This window comes from Sitophilus oryzae, unplaced genomic scaffold (assembly GCF_002938485.1).
Source record: "Sitophilus oryzae breed Bouriz unplaced genomic scaffold, Soryzae_2.0 scaffold_85_pilon_pilon, whole genome shotgun sequence".
Lineage (NCBI taxonomy): Eukaryota > Metazoa > Arthropoda > Insecta > Coleoptera > Curculionidae > Sitophilus > Sitophilus oryzae.
In genome coordinates this window covers 3,380,259-3,401,410 of record NW_022147483.1, presented here as the reverse complement: position 1 = coordinate 3,401,410, position 21,152 = coordinate 3,380,259, and the positions used below count along the sequence as shown (strand labels likewise).

At 33.3% G+C, this 21,152-nt stretch overlaps 2 protein-coding genes across 3 annotated transcripts in view; one reads left to right on the top strand and one right to left on the bottom strand.

Moving 5' to 3' along the window:
• The window catches only part of LOC115890068 (myophilin), a 28,853-nt gene extending 28,042 nt beyond the window's left edge, over window positions 1–811 (bottom strand). For both annotated transcript variants that reach the window (XR_004051557.1, XM_030910194.1), the window contains exon 1: window positions 617–811. Coding sequence is in view for 1 of the 2 variants with exons in the window: in XM_030910194.1 (XP_030766054.1) it covers window positions 617–670 (54 nt within the window). In the remaining variant the exon portion in view is untranslated. The remainder of the gene's footprint in view (window positions 1–616) is intronic.
• A 7,245-nt stretch (window positions 812–8,056) lies between these two features.
• On the top strand, window positions 8,057–15,615 carry LOC115890171 (interaptin-like). Its single transcript, XM_030910332.1, has 9 exons — window positions 8,057–8,437; window positions 8,590–9,214; window positions 9,264–9,879; window positions 9,938–10,147; window positions 10,836–11,080; window positions 11,197–11,429; window positions 11,653–12,029; window positions 13,063–13,273; window positions 15,459–15,615. Exons 1-9 carry the CDS (start codon window positions 8,231–8,233, stop codon window positions 15,564–15,566), a joined length of 2,832 nt encoding a protein of 943 aa, XP_030766192.1. The 5' UTR covers window positions 8,057–8,230; the 3' UTR covers window positions 15,567–15,615.
• Window positions 15,616–21,152: the final 5,537 nt, after the last annotated feature.

The window sequence follows — 21,152 nt, the reverse complement described above, 5'->3', positions numbered from 1 at the left end:
CTTATTTAAACAATCTAGAATATTATTGCTTCGTTTTTTTGAAGTTTGAACAAAATAATTTGCGTCCATTTTATAAGTTACTTTTTTTACTAGTTCAAAATAGTGCAAAAATACTTTAAAATAAATTTATTTAAACTTTGTACAATATTATTTCATGGATATTTTTGATGTGTAATCAAAATTAAGTATATTTTTTGACCACCAATTCAAAATAACTTTAAAAAATACAAAAATTCTTAAATACTTTTAAACAACTTATTTAAACATGCTTTTTAAACAAAATTAAGTATATATTGACCACAATAAGTGTTATTCCTTTATCAAAGAGTTCGAAATATCGTAAAAATGCAAAATTAACGAAATGATTGTAAAAGAAATGTTATTCAAGCATTCCACAATATTATTTATTGGATATTTTTGATGTTTCATCAAAATAAAGTATACTGAAACTGACCGCCAGTCCAAAATAATCCAAAAAATATCAGTATATTGTTTAAAACCTTAATTAGACAATTTAAAACATTATTTGACCACGATAAGTGTTATTCTTTTGACCACCTGTTAGAAAAACCGTAAAAAAACCGCAAAAACTGGAAAATACTTTGAAAAAACTTACTTTTCTTTGTGCCTCCGCGGCAAATCCACTTTTCGTAGCCCTGTTCGATGCCATTTTTTTACAGTTGTGCGAATGAATGAAAAAAAACCGGTCTACAAAAATGTTGTGGCACTTTTATCAAGTTGTTCCCAGCGCTGTGGGTTTTTTAAGACTGAATTCTGTCTCTATTCTGCTGTTCGCCGTCACTGGTATCTGCTGTCCGTCCTTGTTTGTCTGGATGATTTAGAAAAAGAGGGGTGTTCGAGTGGCAGGAAACCCTCGAGCATGAAACGTGCTAGATATGGGTTTCGATACATAGGTGATGCCATGATAAATCGTATTGAGCAGTTTGAACAGGTTTGTACTGATATATTGGGTATTTATTGATAAAATGGAGAGGATATGTGTTGTAATGAGTGTGGAATTTTTTAAACGTGTCAGAAAAAAGTATTGAGAATAAAGTCTGTACCAATTTAGAATTTATTAGAATTTAGAATGAGTGGGAGGGGGGTTAATCACTGCGACCTTACAGATCCATTGTGTCCCCCTTTCTTGAGTCATAACTCATCATACAGTCCCAGGGCTTTGACAAAAGCCAGTATCTGGGACGGTTTTATAGAGGGTAGTTCTCCATCTCCAATATCAGTCGTACCAAAATTCATGGCACGAATGGTTGTCGTCTCGGCGCACTCAGTGATGAGGTGTACTGTGTTTCCTCATTTTCCCCACAGAATCTGCATTCGCCGTTTCTTCTTAGTTTCAATCTACTGAGGTGTTAATTGAGGAGACAGTGTCCTGTTAAAAACCCCGTGACAATCCGAAGATTGTTCTTACTTAAACCCAGGAAGATCTGTGATTTTTCTTAATCATAAGCCCTCAGAAACTTCTTCGAGTGTCTTAGACCGTTGCAAGATTCCCACTCCAGGTTGCGGACGGAATCTTCCAAGTTTTTGAGTTCCGCCTTGAGTTGATTACCACTTGGAAAGCAGAACGGTTCTGGTCCAGTTAGTGGAGTGTTCGCTCCTTTTCTAGCTAGATCATTTGCTTTTTCATTGCCTTCTATCCCTTGGTGAGCAGGCACCCAGAGTAGGAGGACTTTGTTTTCTTTGCCTAATTTATTCAGCTTCTCTATGCATTCTTTGGCCAATTTCGAATTGATTGATACTGAGTTGATCGCTTTTACGCTGCTTGACTATCAGACAAGATGGCTATTTCTTGTTTCCGATAGTTCCTATCAAAGATAAGTTGTACGCATCTTTCGATAGCGTAGATTATAGCCTGTAGGATACTAGGGTAAGTGCCCATTGGTTCGGAGTATTTAGCTCTCGGCCCAAACACTCCGATCCCTGTTCCCGTATTGGTTTTGGAAGCATCAGTATACCAAGTTATGGTATGGTCTTTTAACTGCTGGGCAAGCGTTTCGCTCTTCCGTCTGTACCAATGCCATGAAAAAGATATTTTTGACTCAACTTTCGTTTAGCTGAAATCTGTTATATAAAAAATGACTTTGTATATGCGTTCTAGAAGGCGTTAGGAGTACAAATATGCGTCATTTTCATTTTTCGGACACTTTAGTATAGACGAAATCTGTTACATCAAAACTAGTCTTCGGGGTGTGTTTTAGACATTTTTCTAAACATAAACACACAAAAAAGTGTCTGCGAAAATTTTTTATTTTTATTTTACATAAAAAAAATGCTTTGACTTTAGAATAGCCGAAATCAGTTACATGAAAAATGAACTTATATTTGTTTTATACGAGCCTTTTCGAGCAAAGAAATACAAAAAAATTCCTGCGGAAATGTGTCAATATCAATTTGTGCACTTTGTTTTTCATACATTTTTTAGTTTAGAAGCTTACGGGACCCGGGAGCGAATAGGGGTGCTGTAACAATTCTTGTAGAATAGATAATATAGGTTCTTGTAGACAATAAGTACCTCGGTATGTTGCACTTATTCTTGTTTTTTATTAAAGCTTTACGTAAATAGGGCTGATTCAAAATAAAAAATCATTGGATCATGCAGTTTTCTTTCATATTTTAATAATTAACTGTGATTTTGCAAAAATATTAGATTGGTTAGCATTTGGGTTGCTGTGGTTAGCTTTTCTTTCTGGAGGGTGTTAAGCTGTGGTTTTTATATTTTAATAATTAACTGTGATTTTGCAAAAATATTATTAGATTGTTAGGATTTGGGTTGCTTTGGTTAACTTTTCTTTGTGGAGGGTGTTAAGCTGTGGTTTTTGTATTTTAATAATGTAAAATAAAAATCAAGCATTTTTTATTTTCCGGAGTTTGTAAACGCTTCTAAAAGGCAAAAATATATTTATTTTTTATATAACTGATTTCAGCTATTCTAAAGTGTAATAAATTTCCTTAGAAAATGAAAACAGCTTATTACCGCAGGAAAATTTTTGTGTTTAAATGTTCAGAAAAATATTAAAAATAAAACGCAAAATGTATTTTTTATAGCAGATTTCAGTTATTCTAATGGAGAAATTTGGAAATTACGCAATTCCGCAGGAAAATTTGTGTTTTCCGTGGTTCACAGTAGCTTTTTAAAGACAAAAATTTTTTTTTCTAATAACTGATTTCAGCTAAACGAAAGTTGACCCATATTTTTTCCTTAAAATTTTAGTTTTGTTGTTAATAATTGATAGGAGACTATATCGATCTCTTTAACATTGTTAATTAATGTCTACACAGGGTGACACAGGTAAGTACAGACCATCTAAAGTAAATGAAAAATATATATATTTTTTTGTTTATTTATTAATATCTCTAAAACTACCGAAATATATTTACTCATATCTTAGGATTATGTAAAGTGATCTGAAAAGAAGCCAAAAATGCAATAATATACAGGGTGTTCCGTTTAAAAAAAAATCATCTCGACTCACACTTTTTTGAGCTACCCTATAGAAGTTAAAATATTTTTCCAGGATTTGCGCTTAAACAAAATTCTTAAGTTTTTTGACGGACCCTGTATATAATATGGCTGATGACTGCGTAGAACAATCAGATTAAAGCCAGATTAAAGCAAAGAACTTGAGCAGCAAAAAGGAGACGTGTTAACTGAATATACTTTTTTTTTTTTATAAATCTATAAACTTTGATGGTCGAAGCTCTTATAGGGGTCAATTCACAAAACGGTTTAAGACACGATACAACTCTTCAAAACCCTTAAACAAGAAAAAAACCTCCATGATTCACCCTTTACCCAATTTCTAACATTTTAAGACACTTTTTTCGATTATTTTAGCTGAAATTTTCGGTTTTTCTGGCGCGCTCTGTAGGTAAACCGGTCGGGTAAAAAGACGTTGAGTACTATAGCCCGAGGAAATTCACAAAAAGGTTCGTTACATAACGACTAAATCGTGGTACGAACAATGCCATCGGAGACCAGAGGTTAAAGTAGGTGAAAACATTAGATGGAAGTCGTGAATCGGGCAGGGTTTCAGAACAGAAATCGAACTAGACTCAATAAAATACTTTTAAAGAATTATTTATTTAATTTTTTACACTTAAATAGCTAAGCTGTAGACTTAAGTAGCACAAAACTCACGTTTCATTTTTTTACGATCCATATAATCAAAAAAAAACCGGCTAAAACAAATAAAAACCCCTTGTAGGAAAAAATTACATGTGTTTCTCGATAATTAACATCAGATAAACAAATTAGAATAAAAATGCCCTGATGAAAAGTAATAGAAACAATTACAAAACCTGGTGCATCAGCTTCGTATACTAAAAAAAAATCTATACTAATATTGTGCTAATATAATAAATAGGTAATAAATAAAATCCTTAAGTGACTGACATACTGATTAATCACGATCCTGCTCAAACCACTCAACATAAGAAGCTCAGTTTTGGCATACATATTGATTCTAGGGTGTAGAGGTTCGATAAGAAGGGATTTTTCGAAATTCCAGTTCCAATAGGGTGAAACCCATATACGTATTACTTTTTACAAATATACTCAGGGTTCCCTATTTAACCCCGTGTGCAATTTCTGTGCCGTAAGAAAAAGACAACATAACCCAGCTCCATATTAAAACTGCATAAGTCTATTTCACCCGGATATGGATTGAACTGCGATTGCGCCAAACTCCGATTGATTGTTGTTTTAGTTCTGTTTGTATTACTTTTTATTTGTGCGCGTAAAAGAGTGATTTTGTTTAGTTTATTGTTTCCAACTATTTTTTTATATTTTTCCAACTCCATGATAATGTGTTATAAATAATAAAAATATAAATCAAATTGAAGGTTAGGGGAAATGTCAGTCAACCACTTCCCTTTAAAAACATCGACCAATGAAAACTTCTTCAGGTGAGGCATGCTCAGTTAAATGAATATCCGGGTGAAATAGACTTATGCAGAATTCCATATTGTTCTTTCACTGTTTGGGCTTCACTTTTTGGAGATTAGGCTGAGTATATTTGTAAAAAGTAATACAAGGGTAATACGTATATGGTGAAACCACCCCTAAAATATTACAATATTTTTTATTTAAAAAACGGTCAAGTTTCCGAAGAAACGCTTAAACACGTATATTTTATTTTGTTTTTTTACATATTTTAAGATTTTTTAAAAATGATTGAGTTAATTAATCACGATCCTGCTTAAAGCGCTTGACGAAAAAGCTGATTTTTGGAAAACAGATTGACTTTAGGGTGTAGAGGTTCGATAAGAAGGAATTTTTCGAAACTCGAATTCTAAGGAGGTGAAACTATCCCTCAAATATTAAAATAGTTTTTATTTAAAAACCGGTGAGTTTTTCGGAAAACTCTTAAACACGTATATTTTATTTTGTTGTTTTACATATTTTAAGATTTTTTTTATAAATTTATACAGGGTGTTTCATAAAATATGACCATTGAGTAATCACGATTCTGCTTAAACTGCTTGACGTTTAAAGCTGATTTTTGGCAAACGGATTGACTGTGGGGTGTAGAGGTTCGATAAGGAGGGGTTTCTCGAATCTCAAATTCCAAGAGGGTGAAAACGCCCCTCAAATATTACAATATTTGTTATTTAAAAAACGGTTAGTCATTCGGGAAAACGCTTGGACAAGCATAATTTATTTTGTTTTTTTTCATATTTTGAAATGTTTAAAAAATCATACAGGGTGTTCCAAAAAGTTGGCTAATTTCTTAACCACGATTCTGCTTAAACTGCTTGACGTAAAAAGCTTATTTTTGGCAAACGGATTTTTCGAAAGTCAAATTCCAACGAGATGAAACTACCCCTCAAATATTACCAAGTTATATAATAATATGGCCATATTGTTTTTTCTCATGCTGACATAAATGTGAGAAAATTTTATCCAGTTTGTATGTTAATGGAAATTCTTGCTTTGCTTTATCATCACCATTACAAATGATTAATTCGACGCGAACGAAGTCGCTGGTACACGCTAGTTAGAGACAAAACTCAATAAAAACCACTTTTAGCAAAAAACGACACGTGTTTCTTGATAATTAACATCAGATAAACAAATTAAAATAAAAGTAACAGAAACAATAAATAATAATAAAAAAAAAGTAATAGAAACAATTTTACAAGACCTGGTGCATCAGCTTCGTATACTATAAAGAAAATTAGAGATAAAACCCAAATAATAGAGGCATTTTGAAAAAGCAAACAAAAGAAAAAAAACGCTACTAAGACTATCATAATGTTGATCTAATAACAATTTTACGTTTATACTATTACGTCAAAAGCAACTTTTCTCCAAAACCTACCATGACTTCACTGAGGCATCGTTTCTTGTTCACTGTTATTAATATCTTAATTATTAGATATTAATACACCTGATAATTATGGTGTTCTGGTACATCATCGATTTTAAAATAAACTAACTGTTTCTATCTTATTTTTTTATTAGAATGGGCATAATCAAGAGGGTTTGAAAGAAGATATCAAGATGCTGTTTTAGTTGACTTTTTAAGCTTTTATTACTCTTTACTATCAGCTAAAATTACATATACTATCGTATTTAATTTTTTTGAAAAAACGCGGAATGTTTGTTAAATTGTAAGACAGCGCCCCCTAGCGTCTACGTTCAAAAGCTTATTTTTATTATTTTTATGGTATAATATAGAGTAAGGAACGGTCTTTTAAACAAGCCCTAGTTTGTTGGATTCTGATCATCCAGTCCGGAGTTATTAGCATTTAAATTAAGATAGATATAACCTTCCCCCACCACTTTATTTTAGCATGTAGGAAAAAATGGTTCTTACAAAAAAAATCCAAAATTTACTAAGGATTATAAAGCTATTTTATTTATATAGTACCCATTATCTAAGCAAAATTCTGTAAAAAATTCTGTATTTTCTTATTTTCCATAGCTGTTGCGCCCTCTAGCGGCCGTTTTACATACTTGATTTCTCATAGCCCCTTTGTTATAAATATTTTTTTCCGTAGGCCCTACGGCTAATATTTTCCGAGATACAGCCGAGAGCTATTCTTAGTGGGACACCCGGTGCATCAAGAAATTAATTTTTATGCATAGAAGACGTGTGTCAAAACATCCTGTATAATAGATATATCGATTTTTAGCTACTTCAGGGTGAAAAAAAAACGAAGAAAGACCAAAAAATGAAGTTATACCTTTGAATAAGAAGACGAAGGAAGGAGCATAATGCTATCCATGTATTCATGCATGGTGGGCGGAAAAGCCACCATAAAAGCTCTCTAGGGTGGGGATCCTTGACAGTTCTGTTTGACGATTCATTTGACACATTTGAATTTGATTTGAAATTTTATGGATTTGTCAGTCTTTACGGAGCTTATTTTATGTTATTTATTATTTATTCTACTACTGATAGTTGTATAAAGGTAGTAAATCTAGATGGAAATTGTGGCAGAACTTAAATTAACAGTGACACTATCGCGATTTATCGAAAAAGACTCTAAAATAGTTGGTTGTGTAGCGTGCGGTAGATCTCGGCAAAAACTGAGTGAAATAATGGAACAACTTTTCGCTAGTAAGTGACTATATAATATACATACGTGTAGTAAACCAATCATTTATGAAATTCACTTAAATTAACTAAATTATATATTTTTCTTGCATTTTAGCTTTTATTTATTACTTGTCAAAGATTAGATGTCAAAGAATTTAGATACGTTAATTTGACTTACCTGCTTCAGTAGCGTATCGGATGTTTGTGTTAATAAATACTTATTATAACTTATCTATTTTTATTACAATTATATATTTTTATAACAATTTTAATAACTACCAACATTTATTCACAACGTAAAATAATACAACAAATTATGGAGTCTACCCCACGTCTACCCTACATCATAGTTTTACATTTTTTAAATAAAATTAGAAGGACACTGATAAACCGGAATTTAAGTCGGCCATATTTGAGGCCTATCGCGGTGGACCTAAGATTTTTGATATGCTCCTTCCTTAGTCTTCTTATTCAAAGAGTTATACCAAAATCAGAAATTCGTTTTTTTTCAACCCCTGTATAAGCTTTCCAATTCCTGTTTGAATTTCACGCGTTGCTATAGTAACCATTCTACTGTATATGACAACAATGAAACAAATCATCCACTACAGCGCGTATAATCGACCTACAAAAAATCGTTTTTTAACTTAATTTTTGACAAACTGATGGATTTTGGACTGGACAATGAGTTCGATTCCGATGACAGCTTTTTCGACGAGCCAAAACTAGCCATTAAAAAAGCAAGCCCGGCGAAAACTAACCCTAAAAAGTCCCTCGAAGACATTTTTGGCTTTCAAGAAGAAAAATCAAATGAAAAAAGTAATTTAGACACGCCTGGCAACATCGCAAGTAGTCCTGGACCTAAACCCAAGGTATTGTTAATTAAAATTAATATAATTTTATTTTTTAATTATAATTTAAATGATTTACCTTTCAATAAGAAAGATTAAGGAAGGCGGAGCGCGATGGAAGATTTTTAAAATATTTTTTTTTAATAATTTTAATATTTAAAATAAAACTCTAGGTACGTTTTAATGTTGAAGAAAATGCTTCTGAAGACGTTCAAAAAGGTTCCTCAAAGACTTCTGTTACCAGCAAAGGGCTAGATTGGCTAGGTAGCTCCGACAGTCTAGATTTTTCAAAAAAAGAACCAAAATCTTCCTCGAAAGGCGATATTTTAGACGACATTCTACCTTCAGCGCCTCAGAAATCTGAAACCAAAAAACCTCTCGACCTTTTAGATGATATTTTACCTAAAACTACCCAAAAAAGCGACTCAAAAAAAGCAATTTCGTTCGAGGACATCTTGAAAGACAGTAAAGCACAAAAAACTGGTTCTGGTAGTTTGGAACGGTCTAACTTTGATCTGACACAGTCAAAAAGTGGTACTGGATCGTTAGAAAATATATTGGGAGATAAAGGACCTGGAAACTTTGATAAAATACCTCAAAGAAATGCACTGAGTGCTAGTCTGGACTTGGAAAAGACTGGAATGGCTTCCAGAAGAGGAAGGAGAGCTTCCAATACGGGAGTATCGGATATTTTAGGATTATTCGGATCAGAACAATCTCCTGAGCCGATTTCTAGAAGTAGAAAGCCAAATTTAGACGCTTTTGCAACTAGGGAAGGCAGAAAAAATACTGGAGAAGGTAGTTTATGTTTATATTTGCAAGATTCTTACTAAAAACTTTGTATTAGATGTTCCAGATTGGTTAGGGGGAAGTACCACGTCAGCTACAAGATCAGACACGACGATTCAGTCCCAAACACCCGAAATTACTCGAGAAGATCAGCAAAAAGTCCAAAAAAACGTCGATATTAAAGATTCTACTGAAACTAAGACTAATGCAGATGATTCTTTTCGAAGGAATATTGAAAAAAACACTGATAATACAGTCCAGACTTCAGAAAATTTCCAAACAAACATTTCCAACTTGCAAACTCAAGAATCGTTTTTGCTGGTTTCTCTGCAACTGAAGCAGTACGAGCAAAGTTTAACAGACATCAAACAGCAACAAGAACAGATCCTAAAGAAGCAAGAGAACCAATTTGACTTATTTTTGAACAAATATATCGAGAAACAGAAGAATATCGAACAGGAAATGCTGGCTCAGCAAGAAAGGATCAATCAGAACATTAGGACGTTGGCGTTGGGTGGTATTGATGCAGGGAGAAGAAATTTTAAAGAATCGGGGTACGCAAGTGATGACATTGAAGATCCCGATGACGCAAACGATAAGGTAGTGTCAAAGATCGTGGAAAATATGAAACAAAGACACCAAGAGGAATTCTTTTTGATGGAAGAGTCCTATAAGTAAGTCAAATATCAAATTATCTTCTTGGGTACCATTGTAAAATAATTGATTTTATAGAAAACAAATAACAATGCTTGAAAAGTCTTCGGAACTGGTCGAGCAACGCCTCCAGAAAGAAACGGAAGTCATTACTAAGATCTACGAAGACAAACTAGCCAACATGAAGGTCCAGCATGCTGAAGAACTCGATCACTGGACTGAAAAACTCAAGAGTCTGGAACAAAAGCATCGGGATGAACTGGAAGCAGCTCGTGAAGATTATTCCAGGTATAGAGACAAGTTGTTATTTGACGATTCCTTATATTACCTACAACTGTTATTTATAAATAAGAATTCGCAACATTTGTTAGTGTCTAAAAATAACAGTTATGGAAATAAACTGGTTATTATTATATGCTCATACTATACGCAATCAACAAACAGAGACCTGTTATTTTCAACCGTAATCTTTAAATAACAGTTCCAATTGTTATTTATTTAGAAATACTAGTCTTGTCCATCTCTGATAATTCCAGGTTTCAGAAGAGATTTTATTCAACGGTCTTTTATTTCACAACTGTTATTTGTAAATAACAGTTTGCAACACTTGTTACTGTCAGAAAATAACAGTTACGGAAATAAAACCATTTCTTTCTATTTGGGATTTTGGCTGTAATAATATAAACAACAATAAACAACACAAACCTATTGTTTTAAACTGTTATCTTTAAATAACAGTTTCAATTGTTATTGAAAAGGAATAGTCTTGTTTACCTCTAATAATTCCAAAGTTATTTAACGATCTCTTGTTTATTACTGTCCAAAAAGTGTTTATTTTTTATATGCTCACTCCTTTTTGGGATTTTGACTGTAAGAATATACACAATCAACCACAAAAACCTGTTATTTTAAACTGTTATCTTTAAATAAAAGTTTATTTAGAAATAATAATTTTGTCCATCTCTAATAATTCCAGATTTCTTCGTGAAGCTAAGCAGGATTTTTTGGATCAAATTGAACGGTTTAAAGAACAGAAACATAGAGAAATGGATCTGATGGCTGACGGTGTTGAGATCAGCCAAAGAATAACCAAGAGTGCTGACAAATTAGATCAAAATGGAGTGATTTTGGAGAAACTTCAAGAAAAAGTGATCAGTGACTATGATGTGCTGAGTGTGGTTAGAGAAAGGTCCATTGAGAATAAAGAAAGAGAAGTTGCTAGTAAGATTTTATTGTTTATTATTTTTAATAACTTTTTTTAACATGTAGTGTACAGGGTGTCCCAACATTATTCCAAATTACCCACTTTTCCCCTACTAGTTTCGTTCTTATTTCAGCTATGAGGTTGTCTCTGGAAAAATGCCGAGAACAGGCTGAAAAAGACCGATCCCAACTATTGGCTCTGGTTCGTACGTTGGAGCAGAAGATTTCCGAACAGGACCACAACGCTCAGGAGGAGAGATGGGCCATGCAACAAGCGGCGGCAACGTTGGCAGCTAGAGCAGTTGCTTTCGACAGGGAGGTCGAATTCAGCCGGACATCCATAGAAAGGGAAAGGGAACAACTTAAGGTAACTCCAGAAGGGCTTGATATTTACATATTTATAAAGCCAAGAAAGTAATAATAACAAGTGACGCTTTCTGTCACCTGTTAGATTAGATTTTTAAGGTGGCTATTCGCATGTTCCACTGCGGCATGTTCAGATCTATTGTGATCCTCTTCTGATCTCTAGGTTACATTTTTACTCCCAATAAAAAAAATATGGTATACTATTTTTGACTGTTTCTTTGCAGACGCTTAAAGAATCCATTCTGGCGGAACAGGCCCGCGTCACTGCGCAGCTCACCGAGGAAAAGCTGCGCATCGACTCAGAACAGACGCGACTAAAGGTCTCCGCCTCTTTGGTCACCGATTACGAGGTGCAAAAAGTGAAAAACGAGGCCGAAACGGCCATTCAAGTGGCCAAAGAGCTGACGGAGCAGCTAACCAGGGAAAGAAACCTGGTCCAGCGGCAGAAGGTGGATTTGGAGAATTTCAGGAGAAGGTTGGTGGAAAAGGAGGTGGAGTTGACGGAACGGGAGGAGGAAATGGAGGAGGTGAGGAGGGAGATGCGCCAGAAGATAGTGGAGGATAGGAGAATTAGTCAGGAAGCTAGGGTATTGGAAGCCAGGTAATTCTGCTTTAGCTGATGTAATCTTATTTATTTAACATCATTTAACATTATTTTTTTTTATTTAATTAACATTTGAAATTGTCTGAACTAGGGTTTCACGAGATTCTCGAAATTCGAGATTTCTCGTCTCGTCTCGTCTCGATTTCGAGACGAGATCGAGAAATTTTTTCGAGATTTCTCGATCTCGAAAAGCTTTAGATGCTGCAATAACTCAACAGCTCATAAAAGTCTAGAAAAATGGAAATAAAAAACTATGTTGGGAAATATTTTCTCATACAATGCAAATTTGCATTTCTTTATTTACAATTATTACAAATAATCAAAAGGTAACTTCCCCAAAACTGTTCGATCCGTCGTTCTTTTCAGAATAAAGAAATGCCGTAAATATAATATATTCTTGTTCTTATGGCACCATTTTTGTATAAATTACTCTATCAACTCCTATTGAGTTAAACGAATTCAAGTAATGTCGAAGAAAAAAAGGTTTTCAATAAAAGACTGTTTCAAGTAAACAAAAATCAATTTGTTGCACAACGAAGTAAAAATTTTAAACTTTCGTAGGTAGCTAGGTAAATTTTAAACCCATATGGATAAAAGACTAAATCAAAAAATAAAGGAATCTTTCTCGTCTCGATGATCGAGACGAGACGAGAAATTGTCTTCGAGACGAGATTTCTCGCCCGGTTAAAGTTTTTTTTCACTTATTTTTTACTACCTGCATCAGCGTTAGGTACATCACACAAACCTCGTGTACCTGAGTATTTTATAGTTTCAATAACTGCACTAGCAAAACGATATGATGACAAAGCCACGATTTCAATATTATTTTAATGCTATCAACATGAACTGTAACCGGGACGGCGCCGGCGTGAAATACATAGTAAAAAGTTCTGATTTCTGCGGTATATAGCGCTGCGGTTGGAATTTTTTGAAATCAACTAAAATGCACCAAGTCTATATTGTCTATTATTTTCAGAGGTTCTACTAAGATTCTACTTAACTCTTTCTTATTCTAAATAACTCTTTCTAGATACAAAGAAAAATTATCTGAGCTTCAGGAACAGACGCTGTCTCTGTCTGGCAGAGAGAAGAAACTGGCAGAAGAAAAGATCCAGATATCCAAGGAAAGGCTAGCTTTGTACACATCGATCAAGGAAAAAGCCAACACCAAAAAATGCGTGCTGTGCAAGACTGAAGACGAGGATCATAGCAAAAACGAACTGTTTTACGTAACTCATCCTGTAAGTATATCCCGTGTAAAGGTCCCCATACACTACGGTTAAATTTACTCTGAAAGGTATTGTGACTGGGAAAAAATAGAATTTGATTGGCCTGTAATTTCTATTTTTATTTGTATTTTCCCTTACGGCAATTTTATTTTATGCTACATTTTTATCTTAGTTATAAACAAAGACAATAATAAAAAGGTCTATACCTACTATATGGCGGATTCATCTCTCCAAAAATTCCTATATATGGGTATTTCGCCACTGCAAAAAAATAAAAATAAATTCGAATTAAAGAACATAAAGATTAGGGAATGCAATCCCGCAAATGCTGGATCTCTCTGAGATTCCACGGGATCAAAGTGGTGGGATTTACCGTGCGGGATCCGCGGGATCGACACATTACTACTGGGTAACCGAATCGATCTCGATTAAGTTCAAACCCATTCAAACCTCTTCGTTCCGGACCAATGCGTCGACGTTCGGAACCCGGAGGATTCCCCTTACGGCTTTTTTTACCACACTGCAATTTAACATTTGTATAAGCAAATTTAAATATTTCGAAAACTATTAATTTTAGGTATATAACATTATATATAAAAAAGTTATAGAGTTTTACGCAGAATCTAAAAATAAAATAAAAAATAGGGTGTTGCATTTAAAAAAACATATGTTATATCCGCCACATATTTTTGAAGCACCCTGTATACTCTATAACAATTTTAAAATGTGTATCTTAACCTTCCCTATAACTTTTGTATTTAACATTTTTTTGTAAACCTTGAAACAAATGAGATAATGGACTTGACTCTATCGTTGACTCACCCTGTACAGCTAGTTTAAGATACACGCTATATCAATATATTGTGGAATATTTAGGACCAAAAAGGGTATGACTATTGTTTACAGTCCCGCAATTTTGAGGATTCCGCGGGATTGATTGATTTAATCCCGCGGGTTTGCGGGATTGAGATTTTGGTGCGGGATTGCATCCCCTAATAAAGATTATTTAAGAAAGGGAGATTTTCACAAATCTAAGATTTGTCAGCATTCATGGGACACAGGGCACCGAATAAATTTTAATAACGCCAAAATTATAATGAAAGAAGCGATAACCTCTAAAAGAAAACATACATACATTTATTTTTATTAGATTGTATTAACAAAGCCTCCTTTAAAATAAAGGAGGCTTTGTTAATACAATCTAATAAAAATAAATGTATTGCTCATGCATCTGTAGATGTTAGTAATGTATGGCAATCGCTTCTTTGATATAACACATAACACAAATAAACATAACATACGTAAAAATTAAAAATAATCATACAGAAAGTTTGGGGCTTTTTGGTTTTACCTTATTAAGTAATTGTTATCAGGTAGTAATTGTTAATTTTGAAGTTTAACTTGATTTAATGACATTTTAACAGAACGTCAACGGTTTTTGTAGACGTATCTGTTTTAAAAAAAGTGTTCTCGAATAGTTGAATTTAAGTATTTTAAATAGTTTTTCTTTATTCTTTGTATTTTTTTTTGCTTCCGACGACGGAAAGAGATAAACTTTCCGAAACGTTGAGCATTTTTTTGTTCGTTAGGCAAATTTGTATATCTGTAAACCTAACTTCTGACAAGTATATAGTTTCCGTTTGGGTTAACGCAACAGTGTTTACAAAAAATAACTATTTTATTTTGTAGATTTTCTTGCAGTGGCGATATACCCATAAAGGATTTTTTGGAGAAAATATAATAATACCTCTTTGATTATAAATTACATCCTGGGAGGGGTAATTACCCCCATTACAACTCCAGTAGATACGTCATTGTAATTACAAATTATCTAATAATAATAATAGCTCCCGTATATAGCGTTCAACGCCTTGGTACAGCTACAGCCTTGGTACAGCTGCAAGGTACAGCTTGCCATACTAGAGCCGTTCGGTATACAAGGAAGGTAATGTGGCTAGCACTACGCTTCAACCGCCCATTATTACCTCAGGATTGTGAATCCCAAGTACTCATTTAAGGCTGAGTCGACCTAGGTACCCAAACTATTTTTATTTTAATAAAAATAGTCGGCTGATGCAATACCGGGTGTGGGATTCGAATCCACTACCTTCAGATTGGTAGACGAGAGCCTGTACCTCTACGCGACCGGGCACCTACAAATTACCTACTAATCAATTTTTTTTTATAAACCTTTTAGGCATCCGATACAGAAATCTTGAGACTGAAAATGGAAGCTATGGATGACGAAAGAAACAGTGAAGTCAGTAGAGAAGATAACAGCCCGAATATTTTACCTAGTTCTTAGTTCATACTCACTAATCATTTTTGGTCTGTTTCGTTTAATACTAATCCAATTAAAAATTATTTTTATAATAAATGCTTTTTGCGTATAATTGTTTCTAATGTTTTATTTATAAATCTAAAAAATCCAAAGTGCCAAAGTTTTTAATAACTATAATTAATTATCTCACACTAATTAGGTAAGTATATTTTTTTAAGAATTTTTAGACATGATTCAGTGTTTTTTAAACAATGACTCACCAATGAGGAAAATGCATGTTTTTAAATAATCGTTTTAAAAAATAGTTTATATAATTACAAATTGAACAAAAAAAATCGTTGATATCGATTAAGAAATGCCTCTAATATAAAATAATTAAATATTGGTAATTTAAATGGCCGGGCAAACGCTCTCTACCGCGCCTTGCCGCTGTGACGTCACCCGCCGTTCTTCTGGTTGAGTGGAGCCAGACGCGTGTTTATTTTACACAGTTTGCTTTTAAACGCTATTGAATCCGAGTCAAAATTTTAGTTATTTGTGTTAATTAATACATAATTAGTAATTAGTGATATTTATAAATAGTAATGGATGAGCGAAAACAGAAAAAAAATGGTCCAAGGCCATGAGAAGAGATGAAAAGAAAAACGTTAAATTATCCTCTATTTTTACGATTTATTGTTGTGAAGATCATTTTGATGTAAGTTCATATATTTATGTATATTGTCTTACATAGGTATATGAAATTTGAATGTGTGTGTACAGGGTTATTCATTATATTTTGACACCCACATACAGCCTTAAATGCAAGTTTTAGAAGAAAACATTAAATAAAAAAGTTGCATGGTTTTTACCTATACTCTCTTTTAAAATTAATTCTAGTTATACAGGGTGTCTCAAAAAAGGTGGTCCAGAAAATTGTAGGTATTTTTCGCTTTTCAACTGTCAATATTTCGTAAACATTTGAAGATAGGTATAGGATATTATACATGAAATATATCTAGAATATCTAGAAATTTCCGAAGAATCTAAAAATATATAGGGTGTTTCACTTAAAAAAGTAACTTAATTTTGGCGTTTGCTTATGGGACACCTTGTATAATATTTTCATTACTGATACACAATTTATTTCCTATAATTTCGTAAAAAAAACAATCTTTAAAAATAACAAGGATAAGGGGGTGTCAATATATAAAAAAATTTTCTTTTTCACGCTATGCTCTGGAGTTATTTTTCCACGTACTAAAGAAATATTTTTGTCTCTTTTCACTTCTACATAACCTACAGCATTATCTCCATACGTCTCCCTACCTGATCTGACAAATAAGTTTATAACATTAAAATTTATAACTATATAAAAGTTCGTAACAGTAGGTACCTACTTATACTTAAATATGCCTCAGTACTACAAAGAATAAATGTTACATACCTCTCTGTTTTTTGTCTCTGTCCTCGAATTCAGCACCAATAAATTGGGAATTTGTATTTATAAAAGCAGCCAATATAAAAGCATCGACTTTTGGCAAGTTATCTGATTGTGCTTTTACAAACCCGGAATCTGCCATTACTTAAAAAATTCTCAGAACACACAACACATACAAATAATAACTGCACAAAAAAGCATAAAAAGCTCCTTCAATCAACGCTAAAAGCAACAAAAATGTCTGAGTACGCCACCTAAATACGTACATAAACGGAACACGTCTGGCTGCTGCTGAGAACGGCGGGTGACGTCAGACCAATAGAATATCGTTTCAATTCGCGAGGCGTCGTTTGCGTTATCCATAGTATTTTAATAGCCCGTTTTATAAAATTGTGGTACTGCTTTCAAGAAAAAAGTTTTTTTTTGCATTTACACATATTTATTCTAATAAATTGAACAGTTTCTGCTTGCATGTCATTCATTTTGACACTTTAGTATTGTATTACGAGTTTTTGGTTTAAATAAATAGTGTTGTGATTAAGCTTTAAAATGTTTACTAGCAGACCTTGCAGTCGAACATTGTTCTTTTTAGAACATTTTTTAGTGCAAAGTGTACAAGATAGCTTAATAGCCGCAAAATGTTTCGGTACAATTGTACTGAATTCGGTACATCTTGACCAAATTCGGTACGTCATGCGTCAGTACAACATTTTGGAAAAATGGTCATTTTCGGTACGAAATTTCTAACAGTATAAATGCAACTAGTAAACTGCTTCAGAATGAGAAACTCGACATCATTGAGTCCACAAAAGCTCTAAAAGCTATCGACGGCTATTTTGTCAAAATAAGGACTGACGACCATTTTAGAGAAATATTAGTGGATGCTGCAGAGCTGGCAGAATTAGCTGGAAATTGAAGCAGTTTTTACTAATGACATTAGAGCTCGTCCCAGAAAAAAAAAATAGACAGTTTTTGTATGAATCAGTGGATGAGCCAATTTTAGATCCGCAGGAAAAGTTTAAAATCGATTTTTTCTTTGTTGTCCTGGAAACAATCCATGAGGCTCTCCAGGAAGAGCGCTTGCACACACACCGGCAAAATCGGTGCCGGAGTCGGCGCCGGCTTTGCACCCGTTCCGACAGTTGTATTTAAGTCTATTGTATTTGCCGGGCCCCGATTATTTTACCGGATCGGAGTTTATGTGAAGGAGCTAATTTATTTATATTGCAATCGGCTTCAGCTCCGGCACCGGCACCGATTTTGCCGGCGTGTGTGAAAGCGCGCGAAAGGTTGTTAAAAGCTCACTCGGACTATTTTTCGTTTTTATACGACATCACAGTTCTCAGGAATATCAACGAGAGGAAATAACAAATAAGCATTGTATGGATGCTCATCTCTATTTAACGGACGGAGACAAACATGATATTAATGACCTAGAGCTTCGGGACGAGATATTAGCTCTAATTGCTCTAACACCACCAGATAATGCCGAAAACTACAGTTGTCCAAAACAAACACTAAAATATTTAAAAATTCCCGATCTGATTGGAAACTTTCGAAATACTTACATCTCCATAAGAATCTTATTAACGCTGTCGGTTTCAGTGGCAACCGGAGAGAGAAGTTTTTCTAAACTCAAAATAATTGAGAATTACCTGAGATCAAGTATGACACAAGAACGATTAAGCGGATTATCTTTAATATCTATTGAGCACGAAATAGCGAACAGTCTAAACATGGACAATTTTATTTCAGACTTTGCCAAAAAAATAGCAAGAAAAAAGTTTTAGTTTTGTCCATGTTAGGAATTTTGTTTCTCAGGATTATGTCTATGTATTTATTACGAATTTTGTTTTGTTAATAATTTATAATCATTTATATTACCTAGTTTTAGATGTTAGTTTGGCTAATGTACCTTGTAATGTGTTTTTTTTTTATTCTTGTTAGGTACCATGCGATGCTCCTTTTAAATACAAAATTTAAATGCTAATTCTGAAAATCTTGCAATATTTATTTCGATACATATTCGTAAAAAAAATAGTCTGTAGGGGGGTTCGGGCTTGCTCCAGGCGGCCAACTAGGCCGCCTAGTTGGCTTAAACTAGGCCAACTAGTCTAAGTACGGCCCTGATGTGCCAAGGCGGTCAAGACAGTTGGGACTCAAATAAAAATTATTTTTTTTTTAATATTAAATGTTTTATTTAACAATCTTACCATAGATGTTTACATCGATTAGAAAATCATAAGTATGACAAAAGCAAAAGTAAGAAATTCGAATACGTTTGAAGCTTTCATTCTTCCATCTCTAATAATTTCGTCAAAAGATATACAAGACCCAATATACAGGGTGTCCGAAAATATCATGCATCTATCTACCCTTCTAGAGTAAGTTTGACAATATTTAAGGAAAAAAACAATTAGCTGATGAGATGTGTTAAATCAAGTTAACTTTGATTTGAGTGGTATTTTCAGACACCCTGTATTTATACAGACTGACCCAAGATTTTTCTTTCAAATTCCCACTTTAAATCTTAAATTGTCTTCTTAAAAAAGGTTCTAAAGTGCTACTAACAATATTGGCCACCCTGTACAACGGAAAACAAAACTGAAGCATGGACATTCCACACGATATTGCTCTTTTTTCACTTAAGACAAAATTTCCTTCTTAAGTACATCCTAGATAACACGATTGTAGCGGTATTTCAGATTTAATATACAGGATGTCTCACTTTTTTCGAAAAAAATATAGGAAAAAAGTCTACAGTTCTATTGACCGTACAGTTTTGGTAGAAAAAACTTGGGACACCCTGTATAAATAGCGAATGACAACGAAATCATTGTGTAAACTGTGATTTGATTGTCTTTAATCTAATATTAATAAAACTTTTTCCAGAATATTATTTTGAACCATATAGTTTCAAATTTTTGATAAAATACAATCAAATGACGGTTTATGCAATAATTTCGATATCACCCCGTATAGACCACATACGAGGATTATTCTTGTGAATTTTTAATTATTAATATATGTATACAATATAAAAAAGCTTCAAAACTATATACAAGGCGAGTCTTAAATAAGTGCACCAGTAGTGGTACTCAAATCTTTATAAAAAAAGTATATTATGTAATTATGTAACGCATGATCGAAAAAAAAACGGCGTCCAGTTGGCTGGGAAATGACGATCGATGACATTTCCCATATAAATTTACATATAAAATAACACAGATATTCATTTCATAGCCATCGTTGACGCCGTTTTTTTTTTCGATCATACGGTATTTTTGCAAAAAAGTGGTGACCACCATATTAGAATTTAGGTCTACAGAGGAGATCAGTAAGTAATAATGTTGGTCATATAGGTAGCGACAACTTTAAATGTTTGTGTTTTGCTTTCAGCCTCAGACAAACCTGCAGCTCCAAAAATTTTTCTAAAATATACAGATTTTTTTAACCTTATTTAAGAATCATCCTGTATATATAGGCGGTTGGAAAGATTTCTCTGTTAGGAACAGAGAGCGGTTTCTTTTAGTTAGAACATCAACTACGAAACTGAACAGATATAAACTATTAGAAACAGCTTAAAAACACAAAACATTTCGCACTAACTCCTAAAAAAATAGATATTTTTTCATATACGGATTTCGAAAAAAAAACTCTAAGAAAATAACTGGCACATCGATATATTCCTAAATTGAGTATAATTAAAAAACAGTTTAAAAAAATTATCGTGTTTATTTTTTTAGTACTCACAACCCTCATTTATCTATTGACCCCCAAGTTGTTTGTGCTAGTTGGTATTTATACAGTGACCGTCAAAAAGTTGACAACAAATGGGAAAAAAATCCTGAACAATCGAGAAAAAGAAATCGGTGTCGTAGTAATCCGCAAAAAGAAAATCGACGGTAATTTCCATAGAGGTTAAAATAATTTTATTTTCACTCAAAAGTTTTTTAAAATTTCTCGGATTTGTTGATATAAAAAAAACATCAAAAATTAATATTTAAAAAACTATTCAGGAAAAAAAACATCGCAAAATAGATTTGAATTTACTACTTTTATATATATCTTTTTTAATTATTTTTTTTACAAACTTCAATTTCAATTTTAATAAATGATAGATGTTTCATAATGATCTAAGTCATGATAGTTGACAAATACAATATATGGCAATGACAACTATTTTTTGG